The 12,222-nt window shown below is 41.8% G+C and overlaps 1 protein-coding gene across 2 annotated transcripts in view; it reads right to left on the bottom strand.

Annotated features, from left to right (window-relative positions):
• LOC108099380 (headcase protein) overlaps positions 1–7,667 on the bottom strand; it is an 81,077-nt gene extending 73,410 nt beyond the window's left edge. For both annotated transcript variants that reach the window (XM_017202873.2, XM_043209145.1), the window contains exon 1: positions 5,446–7,667. In XM_017202873.2, the coding sequence (XP_017058362.2) occupies positions 5,446–6,689 (1,244 nt within the window). In that variant the 5' untranslated portion in view covers positions 6,690–7,667. The remainder of the gene's footprint in view (positions 1–5,445) is intronic.
• Positions 7,668–12,222: the final 4,555 nt, after the last annotated feature.

Genomic DNA, 12,222 nt, shown 5'->3' with positions numbered 1-12,222 from the left:
ACAGACGCCGAATGTGGAATCGTTTTAATGGATATCAAATAGGAAACAAAACAAACATTCCCACACAAATACACACAGGCCATGCAGCAGTCGAAATGCATAACAGACACTGGAAGAAAATCTTAAATAACTTTAAACGGATTATTATGACAATGAACCCAAAAAGGATTCTAGTTCCCGTTAAAGTGTTATAATGGTTTTATTAAATTTAAATTATTCAAGCTTGTTTGTTTATTGAAGGGAACTTCCTAAAATATTCCATACGACATCAATTATTTATGGCACCCATTACCCCACTTTTTTTCAGTACACTCCGATAGGATCCCAACTGCAGCCGGAGAGTTCCAATCAGAACTCCAGCTGGGGCAGAAAGAGACCGGCAGATACGGCGAGAGTGAGAGGGAAGAAGGAGCAGGACAACAGTTTTGTTTCATTTGCACAAACATTTCATGTTTTGTGTTCCTGTTCTGTTTTCTGTTTTACTTTTCGCTTTTCAACTTGTTCATCCACGCCTCCTCCGCCCACTCCACACCATACCTTTTTCATCCTTGCTCTTTCATTTCGCCAGGCTCGTTTTTACTGTTTCCACTCTTTTTTGCACTTTTTTTTTGCACGTTGCGTTTTATTTTTGTGTCTGGCAGCTGCTCGACAACAACAACAATATTGATTGCAATTTCAGCCTGCAGTGGAAAGAAGAGGGGGTGGTGGGGAGTTGGGGTTCTCTTTCTCATTTGGCTGAATGGCCCAACACAAAAGCCTAAAAGCACACACACACACACACAGGGAGGCAGACAGATAAACACCGTCACACACACACAAAGCTTGGCTTATGAACCAACAGACGACATCATGCTGGCAAAGCAGTGCAGCAAGCAGTGGGCACAGAAAGGGGGGAGCAATGCACTGCTAAAAATATTCCGTATTTCCGACATGACCAAAGAACTTGTTCTTCACAGAAATATGCCCAGTAAGCAACCGTTTTTCTAACGCCTTATGTTAAATATAAGCTTGGTAACTTTTTTAGTTCCTTAAAGCACATTCATAATTTTCAGTGTAGATTTAAGTTCTGCATAAGGGAGTGGGACAGAGCGAGGGAGAGGGGGACGGAAACTGCTGAGCCAACGAAGCCTTTAAAGTTGGCAAAAAGCCTGCGGATGGAGCCACACATGTGTGCTCATATCTATACGTAGATGTGGATGTGTGGATACGGATGTGGGTGGCAAGTGCGGCAGGAGGATTCGGGGGAAAAGGAAAGAGGCGGAGATGGAGTTGCCCTGGCATTGTCTGTTGGCAATGAAAATACGACAATAATGACGTCGAGGGAACTTTCCGCCGGAGAGTCATGCGCCGTTCGATAGGCGCCCGTGGGATGTGTGGGTGTGCGGACTTCTGCAATGCACCAGATACAGTGGTTAAGGATATAGTTTTCTCAAGTTTGGGGAATTGAAAATGGCATAATTAGTTTTAAGAAAAAGGTACTTCCTTTAAATCCAAATTAATAATATTTATACATATAACCGATATGTTGAATTAGTAATAATATTTTGCAACCACTGTAAATGTAACCCCGATGTGCATATGTTTATTTAAGCTTCAGTGTGCGTGTCGTTTTGGCAAAGATTTCAATAATAGCTTTTGCGGTTGTGAGGGCGGAGGACCAAGTGGAAAACGAGTAAGCAATGCATACTTGATTTGATATTCAACAAAAGGTGAGTAGTTCCCCGGCTCCCCCAACTCCCCTTGCGTGCCGCTCCTTTTCCCTAGGTTGCCCCCTCCACTGCCTTCCTTTCTCCGACATTTCTCTTTCTGCCCACACATCGTTATGCGCTTTAATTTGCAAATGGTTTTGCAGATTTGGTTGCGGTTACAAATTTTGTGGGGGAGTCCGCCACAGTGATCACCCGTTGTGATGGAACCACTCAGCGTGTCCGCAACAAAGCTTCAAAGAACAAAAGTGTCGGCGATGTGGCGCAGCTTTTAATGTTTCCTCAATTTGACTGCCCAAAAAAAAGGTCGTTAATTGCTCTTTTTCCCCACCCTTCGAAGGTCTTTTATGGGCCGTATATGTAAATACATGAACTGCACAAGAAGAAAATACTACAAATTAGTTATGAATCATTTCCATTAATTAATGTTTCCCGAAGTTTGAAGTTTTTCGAACTATAAGATATATTTTTCTTAGTGCTCTTTGTAATCTAATGTATGCATATAGCCATAGAGATCCAAGTCGCACCATTTCATTTCATGCTCCGCTGCCCCGTCTTCATACGTCTTTTGTTTGTTTATCATCGCTAGAAAAGCGAAACCTAAACCTAACCGAAATTTGTATAGAAACCAGAAAGAACCTATTCCAATACGGTCAGCCACATCGACAGAAACAAACAACGAGCGTCATCGATATGGATATGAATGTAATGGGTTCCGTGTTAATAAAAATTTTACAGTGCAGAAATTTATGCTTCAAGTCTAGACGACACATTTTGGAACGTGCTCAATTAGCACAAAACTGCGGGGGTTATGAAAACGGAGGGGAGCGGGCGGAAAACCTACGAGAAAAACAAAAACAGCATTTGAATGGAATTCGCGCTGTGCCTCGCGAATATAATTCTACCGCATTTACTACGGAGCCCCCGAGCCTCAAGATAAACTATGCACCGATATGGATATCTCCCCCTCTCTTTCGCTCTTCAATATTCCGGTATTTGGCTATCCCGCTTTGCAACAACAAAATTCGTGCGAAAGTTGTTAATTTTCGTTTTAGTTTTGTTTTTCACACCATTTTACCCAAGTTGTCTGGCGCTCTAAAAACAAAAATAATGCAGTGCTTCTGGGAGACGACTGGGGAATACCTTATGTTCTTTTAATGACTGCAAAATATAGATATTATATCTGTTAATATATATCCGTAGCTCTCCCCATATACCCGTTCTTACCCGTTACATCTTAACACAACTAGTCACACCCTTTAGACCCCCGTTGCGTTAGGTATGCAAATGCAAGACGCTTACTTTGTTGCTACTTTGTTTTTATGGATTGTAGCTGCAATTTGTATTTTCTATTCTCGGCGTGCCTTTCGCAATTTATTTGCAGTTGTGCGCGCGAATATCAGCGATATTCCGAACGTTCGGGAAAGTATTGCGCCATTACTGGGAGATGGGGTCAAAATAGCGAATAATAAGGGGGAGGATGCTCCGCCCACGTGAGAGATTTGGGCCTAGGAATTAGGCATATTACGTGCAGCCGGCGAGAGAGAGAGAGAGCGAGATGCGAACAGGAAGAGCTTTCTGCAAAAAAGTTGGGAAACTGGAAAAGGCACGAAAACAAAAACAGACTTCCGCCTCATCCACCCACCGAAAATGAATACATAAAATGTGTCTTAACCTTGACATTGGACGCCAAATACAAAAAAAAAAGAAAACACAAATATGCCGGCAGACAAAACAAGTTAAAAGAGCGTAAGAGAGAAAGAGAGAGGGAGCCAAACACATTCATTCATTAAACAGAGACGGCAATTTAAAGGGAAAGGCAAGAACTTTTTTTTTTTTTTGGCTTTCTTGCTCACCTTTTAAATCAGCAAAAGTTTGTTTATCGTGGCAGCAACAACAATAACAATAAAAAGTACTGAGTAAAAATTAAATAAAATAAAAATGGGCCGCGTGTGGCGCTAAAAATAAACGCCAGTAAACACAAACAAAACAAGAAAATGGAAATGGAAATAAAAAAACGAAAGGCGATAAACAATTTTATGGACGTTTATTTTTGAATTAAACGCAAATCATCACAAAATAAATGCTGATAAGCAAGTATAAAAAAAGTGCAAGAGTCAGAATTGCAGGCAAAAAGCAAAAAGACAGAAAAATAGAGCCGAGATCAAATTTAACAAAAACAAACGAAACCCGAAGCTAACTTACTCTTAAAGGTTTAGTAAGCATTCATTTGTTTTAATAGGTTTCTCCATACTACCATTACTCAAATTAGGTTTTTATGAGCGCATTTCAAGTTATCAAAATATAGTTTTTTATGTAAATGACTGCTAAGAGGAGCATTTGATAACTGAACGATTCCTAAATTTCTGGAAAAAAGTATAGTACTCTTTGTCAGGGTATGAAAACACACAAAAAATAAAGCGAATATCGTGGCCTTGAAAAGTGGGCAACAACAGAACACAGAGAGAAAGATAGAGAGCGAAAACCAGAAGAATGAATGGAATTATGCCATAGAAGGCAAAACAAAGTTCTCAGCTTAGAAAGAGATGGCAGACCACTGAGTGAAAGAGAAAGAAAGAGGGCGAGGGGTTGAGTTCTAAAAACCTGAAGATCGCGTTCAAAACAACAACACACAGAAAAAAACGATCCAATTTTTTGTGTTTTTCTGATTCTGTTTCTCTTGGCTCTTCTTGTTTTTTATCGCGATGAAATAAATAAACTTTTTTTTGCTCTGGAAAACGGAAATATTAAAAATGAGCATAAAATAAATAAAAGCAAAAACACATGTGAGAAACATACCATACGAAACATGTTCTGTTGCTATTTGGCAGCATATAAATTTCAATATTATTCTTTTGAGTTATGAATAAGGGGAAATATGCCGATCGAAAGAGACAGCAATAAAAGAAGAAAAATATAATGTCTTTACCAAAGCAACAAACAAAAAATAAATGGAATGGAAGAGCACTTTGATAAAGATCAAAAGAGAATATTTAGAATTTTATGTCCTGGAACTATAAAAATCATCAACTTCCTTTATGAGAAAATATTCGCAAATTTCTCAAATAAACAATCGCATTTTATTAGATATTTTTGCAAATATTGTCTGTATTCTGCAGCTGTTCAGGCATCAAGGTTATATAAGCTATATGAAGCCGGCAAACGAACGAAAAACGGGCAAACAAACGCGCCAATTGTTGATAGCACTGTGCAACAAGATAAAGGAACCAATGACTCCGATTTCTGATATCTGAATGGGAATTCTTCTCTGATAAAGTTTTACTTAGTGGAGTTCTTGGCAAAGAAATAGCTGACAAATGTTCAATAGAAAGGCAACAAAAGAGTCTTAGATTATGAATACATTTCTTAGCAAGTAACCAAAATGATTTTTAGTCGAAAATTTATGAGAAATTAAAGAAACGGCAGCTGTGGAAATAATTCCAAGAACTTTTTGCCACTCGACTGGCCTTGTCGCTCAGTGTAATTGATAAAAGTTTTGTGAATAAATATTGAAAATGCTGATGTGCCCCAACCACATGTTGGGGAATTTCGCCACACTCATTTTACCCTTCCTCGTCTTTTGCCCCCTGGCCTTCGATGTTTCTATTTATTTTTTAACAGATATAACACTAAAGATATGGATTTTGTTTAGCATTGGCTTTCCTTTTGTTCCTAGCAACCAATTGGTACTCCCATTCAGATTTCTTGATACTTATTTTAATTGAAATTCTGGACTCACCGGACTCGCTCGGAATAGAGTTCGACCTCCTTGTTCTTCTGCTGCTGCACGAGTTGCTGCTGCTCGTAGCTGGCCAAAGGCTTGAAGTTGCTGATGTTGGCCAGGGCTGGCAGGTTCTGCGGCTGCGGCTGCTGTTGCTGGGGAGCGATTAGGAGGTTCTTGGACAGGCCCAGTCCGTTCTGCAGGAGGTTGCTGCCGAAGGCGGGACCCAGCGGCTGCATCAGCAGCGACTGTTGCTGCTGCTGCTGCAGCAACTGCTGCACGGGCGACACCGATATCTCGCCGCTGGACTGCGAGGCCGAGGGCGAGGTGGAGCCACTGCCTGCTCCGCTGGAGGAGAGGCTGCCCGCTCTGGCCCGCAGGTCCAGGCCCAGGACATTGTTCGGGTTGAGGATGTTGCTCAGGGTGGCCACCGCACTGGGCTGCAGCAGGTCGGAGGCTCCGTTGCTGGTGTTGCCGCCGCTGGCGTTCCCGTTGTTGTGCGGCAATCCCGAGCCGATGACCCCCACATTCGGGTTGGGGGTCAGGCCCCCGAAGCTGTTGCCGTTGTTGTTGCTCAATGGGGTTTTGGAGCTGCCGTTGCCTCCGTTGTTGTTGCTGCTGTTGTTGTTGTTGCGGTTCCTCTTCTTCTTGCCCTTCTTCTTATCGTCGTCCTCGCTGAGGTTTCCGTTGACGTTGCCCCGGTTGCCGGATCCGCTGAGGTATATCACTCCCTGGGAGCTGGGGGCCACCCACTCGAGGTCCTTGCGCAGCTGTCCCCTGCCGCACTTGCAGCTGCAGGCCTTGTGCACCAGCTCGTAGCCCTTCTTGGTCCACAGGTGCTGGAGCCGCTGCCGCTCCGACCAGGAGCGAGCCCTCCCGTTGGCCTTGAGGGTCTGCAGCACGCCCGCCTCCCACATCTCGAAGCACTCGCGGTGCATGTACTGGCCCGCCGTGCAGTTCTCGTTGTTGCACAGCACTCGGACGCAGTCCGCCAAGGACACCTCGTTCAGCGGGATGAGGGCGTCCAGCTTGCGGCAGTCTCCGCTGGGGAGACAGCAGCGGACCACGCCCCCGCCAACGCCCCCGGTTCCCTGCATGGGCGCCATCAGAACTGCTGGAGAATTCGCGCTCTCCGCGTAGAATTGCAGCAGTTGCTGCTGCTGCGACTGGTGTTGCTGCTGCAACTGTTGCTGGTGTTGCTGCTGCTGCTGCGTGGTGCTGTTGCCGCTGCTGCTGATGTTGCTGTTGCGACGCGGAGCCATAAATTTGTATGTTTCTTCTGAGAATGCACTCTTTGCGGCTAAGGAATCCCGGTTTCGCTATCCTCCGAAAATCTTCAATCTCTATTTCGGATCAGCATTTTGCCCAGAAAATGAATTTGAAATTATTGCTTGTTGGTTTTTTCGCGAATTTATGCTGTGATTTGTGGCCTATAAATGCCTGCGATGTATATTTATTGAATGCTTCCAGTGTTTTATTTTTGAACCGATTTCGGAATATTTTATTTTCAACTGATCTGTCGATTCGGTGGCTGCCCGATATTTGTTGTGGTTTTTGCGAACTTTTTGGGTTTTACAGACAAAAGTCTGTTTTGCTTTGGAGTTCTAAACTTTTTGTATAACTTGATTAATAAATTGTATAATAAATGCTGATTTTTTGTGTGGTTTAGTCTGTAAACATTTAGTTTTTCTGCTTTAGATTGTTGTTAAATTGCTTGATTTTCCGAGTGCGTTTTTTGTCATTGCTTTCGATTTTATTGCTTTTTTAAAACTCGTACACCTCTTGCTGTGTGTATCAAAAATATTTCGAAAAGATTCCCGTTTATGCAGTCTGTTTTTCTTCGTAATTTTTTGTTGTTGCTGTTGTACCTGAGCTGAGTTTATTGTTGTTGTAGAACGTTAAGTATCAAAAATTGTTTCTATTGTTTATCTTCGCTCTGTCTCACTGTCCCTCTCTCGTTCACACTCGCGGCGCCATGTTCGGCAATTTTTCACATTTTGCTTCGCTTTTACGTTTGTTTTTGTCGCCTCTCCTTTGCCGCTTTGCTTTTCGCCGGCAAACAGAAAGGAAAAGGAGGAAAACGCGAGACTTGGCTGCCAAAATTTCCGATTGGTTTACACGCAGGATAAATAATTTTCGGCCTTCTTGCTTTTCGGGCCTTGCTGTTTTTCTGTTTTCTTTTTTCCACCTACGAACGGCACACGCAGAGAGAAGCCAAAAACACAACCAACCAGTTTGAAAGCGAAATTCGAATTGGCGTGAATGTGCCCGACTGGGCCTGCGAACGCCGTTCGAACGTTGCGAGCGGCGACGTCGACGTCGGCTGCGACTGAGTGCCGGCGACTGCGCTGCTTGGCATTGGCAGCGAAGTTGGAGTTTTCCTTCCCCGCCGCCTTCACGCACCCCTTTCCCTTGCCTCTTTTTTCTTTTTCGGGGGTTGGTGGGTGGTGGTTGGCTGGTTTTCACTTTCCACCACCGCCGCCAGCCGCCTGCTTTTCATTCGGCGGAAAATTCAACAGATTTTGGCGCTAAAAAGGAAATTAGTGGGGGAAAATGGAGGAAAAGGGATGCAAACGAAGCGAGCGTTATCTCTGGAGGCCCGGAAAACCTATGACTAGATATTTCTTCTCCCGCCAGTGAAAACATTTTTAGAGATTGGAGTTAAGGAATTAAGTTACATGATTCTAAAAAAATATCCAAACAAATATTTTTAAGCTAGAATTTCATAATTCAAAAGAACTTAACCATTTTAGTTATCCCGTTATAGAAAATAAGATAAAACCTAAGTTCATTCATGTTCTTATTATTATTTTCTGGCTTATCTGGTTTAATAATACAAAAAATTGCTTTTTAAAAAGTATTTAACTTAACTTTTGTACAATAATAATTTAGTAAATACTTTCCAGGCTATCAATTTGCAGTTTTTGAATAAGTTTTTACTATTATTTCGTCAAAATTCACTTTCGTTGCGGTTCAAACCAAGTTTGAAGCTAGTTTGACACCCGACGTTTCCCCTACAACATGTTCGACTGCAGTTCCAATGAAAACGTCGAGCAAGTTCGCTTCGCCTTCCATGTGTGTGTTCGGCAAGAAACCGGCAAAGTAAACAAAACGATAACAGGGTTGCCGAGTTTGGGGAATTCGCGCACTTTTGCTTTCCTCGGCTAATCTCTTAATTCCAGTGGAAGTGGAATCGAAATAACTGTTTGCCGTCCCTCTTTGACGGAACTATCTTTCTCTTTCGCACTTTTTGATTACGATTTTATATATGTACATACATATGTATGTTTGCATATAATCCCCTATATCTTGGCAAACGTACATATACGCACAAGCATATGTACATATGTACAAAAACAAGAAAGGAAGCTAGCTTCGGCAAGCCGAAGCTTATATACCCTTGCAGTCATCAAATATGTCGAACAAAACGCATAAAGGCTAGACAACATCGAAGCTAAGACGATTTTTCTATTCATTTTCCATATTTTTGACTATAGATCATATGGGAGCTATACGATATAGTTGTCCGATTTTGATCAAATTTAACTCGTAATTCAAGAGTCGTAAGAACACTCTATATTCCAAAAATCATACTTGTCTGATGAAAAACAACGATGTTATCAATTTATTTCCATTAATTCTATATATAATTTTCGATCCCTCCTATGGCAGCTATATGATAGAGTTATCCGATTTTGATCAAATTTAATCCGAAATTCAATAACAGTTAGAAAACGCCATCTTGAAGAATTCAAGTCGATCTGATGAAAAACAATAGAGTGAGAATTTTTTATTTCATTCTCTTGTATTGGAGCTATCCGATATAGTCGGCCGATCCGGCCCATTCCGACTTATATACTGCGTGCAACAACTACACAACTTTTGGGAAAGTTTCAGCGAGATAGCTTTAAAACTGAGAGACTAGTTTACATAGAAACCGACAGGAGGACAGACGGACAGACGGACAGACGGACAGACAGACAGACAGACGGACAGACGGACAGACGGACAGACGTACATACATATTTCGATTCTGCTCGTGATGCTGATCAAGAATATATATACTTTATGGGGTCTGAGGTGTCTCCTTCACTGCGTTGCAAACTTCTGACTGAAATTATAATACCCTTTTGCTCTGCAAGGGTATAACAATGCCATGCGAATGCCGGTTATAAAGAGGCATTAAAAAATACACAAGCAGAAGAGAGGGAATGCAGAAAAATAAATTAAAACGAATTGAGTGCACCCTGCAAAACTGAACAATCACAATACATTAGTATCTTATCAATATACATATGTACATATTTACAAACCATTAAAATTTTAGATCTCTTTTTTTAAGATTGGTTGAAGTTTTTTTATTTCGACTTGCCAATTAAAATTTCCTTTATTATCACACAAACTATATAGGGTATCAATTGCAATAGCTTAGCCGAAACAGTCCTCTATTCATTTTGATTGTATCCTCGCAAGCTTTTATGTATTCCTTCCTTCCCTTTCCCTCCTTGTTGGCTCCCTTTTTATATAAAAATTCCCGCTGCGCGTGTTGCAAAAAAGTATGCGAAAAAGGAAGAAGAAGAAGCGGTAGAAACGGCAAAACAAGGGCACGTGTGGAATGAAAAGTGAAAAAGGGGGAGGAGCAGGGGGTTCCAGAACCAGAAGAGGACTTCTTATAGGACTCGCAGGATCCTGGCCCTATTCTTCGAAGATCTGTGGTGCAAAGTCAAGGTCCAATTCCACTTCTTTTTCGAGTCAAACTGCGCAGTTTCCATTTTTTTTGTGTTTCGACCTGCCAGGAGAAGGAAAGAGGAAGAAAAGGGGTTCTGATATAATAATTAAGTCAGTCAGGTAGGCAGATCGGCAGCCATTGCGTAATAAGATCGTATATGGGTTGTTTGTTGTTCTAGCTAAAAGGATCGAAGGAAGAGGAAGAGGAAGGAGAGGAAAGCACGGAAAGAGAACAAAAGAGAACTGAACTAGTTTGTTGTTCTTGTCATCGTTGCTTTATAATTCTCAAGGATTTCGCTTTTGTGTTCCATTTGGCTCTGACCTAATTTTAATGACCAATGCATAACGAAAAAATAATAATAATAAGAAAAGAAGGAGAAGGAGAAGAAAACCTGACGGCATGTGCTAAAAAGGGGAAAGAGGGGAGGAAGAGAGAGCGGAGGAAAAGAAGAGATGAGGAGGAGAGAGTCTGGAAGCCTCGGGCAAAGCTGAGCTCATAATTCTTCGGCGACACGCATCAAGTTAAATTTGCATAATTAATGGCAACGATGGGATCCCTCGGGCCAAAAAGAGTTGCCAGGTCTCCTTAAGAAGGAATTTTTAATAGTTTTAAAATCGGGACACTTGCAAACAAAATTGTTTACAATTTTTTCCAAAGAATTTCCACTTTTGAGTTTAAGTTTCCTAATTTATGCGAAAAAGCATTAATCGAATAAACTTCCAATAGTGAAGTGATGACTTTGCGTGTTCTTGCCAACTTTCTGCGTGTTTCTTGGCTTCCTGTTTGGTTTCTAGCCAGGGTGTGAAAGCGTGTTCTTGGAAGCAACTTTGCGGTGGCGCAAGAGTATCTGCAAGATACTCCTTCGTTCGGCTGGATAGACAATCCCCTACCTCCGCCCACGATTCGGCCATCCATTTGCCCAGGCCTCTGCTGTGTTTTTCGCTTTCCTCCGCTTTATAAGTCCTGAGGGTGTGTTTTGGGCAGATGTGTTCGACACCCACCCGTACTCCTCCATCCGAGAAGCCCTCCTTGCCACTCCGCTCCTCTGACTGAGCAGTATTATTTGTAATTACTCATACTCCCGCATTTACCCAATCGGAAGCAACTTTGAAACCCAAAATAGGGTTTGAAATCCAACTGCCATGGCAACCCAACTCAACCTCAAACCAGGGAAGCATCGTACATAACGGTAAACATAGTACATATCAAAATATATAGACATAAAAACAGACAAAACGGGAGAGAGTTGTGTTTTTCCTCGACGGAGGGCGTCGTAATTTCATTTCGTTGCCAAAAATAACCCAAACTCCATTTTGTAGAGCACTTGTCGTAGGATGATGATGATGAGATGGAGGGGAAGAGGAAGAGCGGTCCAGGACTGTGGCAGAATCCCTTTTCCGCCCCTTTTTGGAGTTGCAATGTGGGTCTGATTCACGCTGCTCTGCTTACATAAGCGAAATGGAGTCACCATTCGCCCTATAGACATACATATCCCCATCTAGCGAACGGGATATGGTCCACTTGAAATGAACAACAAAAACGATCAGAAAACTTTCAAGAATCCTTAAAAAACTTATAAATCAAATGCCCATTTCTAGACAGTAGTACATATGTAGATACATACATTATAATTATTAATTATTATTATTATGCAAGTAAAAAATATTAAAATTAAACAATATATATGTACATATGTACATACACATACATAAATAGCAAATTTTTTATTGGTTTTTTGTTGTTTTTCGAAGTTATTTTTAAAACATAAATTCCATTTTATTTGCAAGTTTTGTTTAGGGAAGCAAGTTCCCTCCCACTTTGTCCCGTTTCCTCCTGTATCCTTTGTGGCGCCAAGTGAAAGTGAGCGAGACAGCATGTCCATGCTGAAATTTCATTTGTCCTTTGTGGCAGCCACCACAAGGAAATAGGATAATGGTAGGGGGTGGCGAACAGAGAAGAGGAGTGAAAGGAAAGGAAAGAGAAGAGAAGAGGAGTAAGCAGACGGATGACGAGGCGCACGCACTTTTTGGCTCGGAAATTTCGGGGTTATTTTTTTTGAGCTGGTG

This window comes from Drosophila ficusphila, unplaced genomic scaffold (assembly GCF_018152265.1).
Source record: "Drosophila ficusphila isolate 14025-0441.05 unplaced genomic scaffold, ASM1815226v1 contig_791, whole genome shotgun sequence".
NCBI lineage: Eukaryota > Metazoa > Arthropoda > Insecta > Diptera > Drosophilidae > Drosophila > Drosophila ficusphila.
This window is presented reverse-complemented; position numbering and strand designations above follow the sequence as displayed.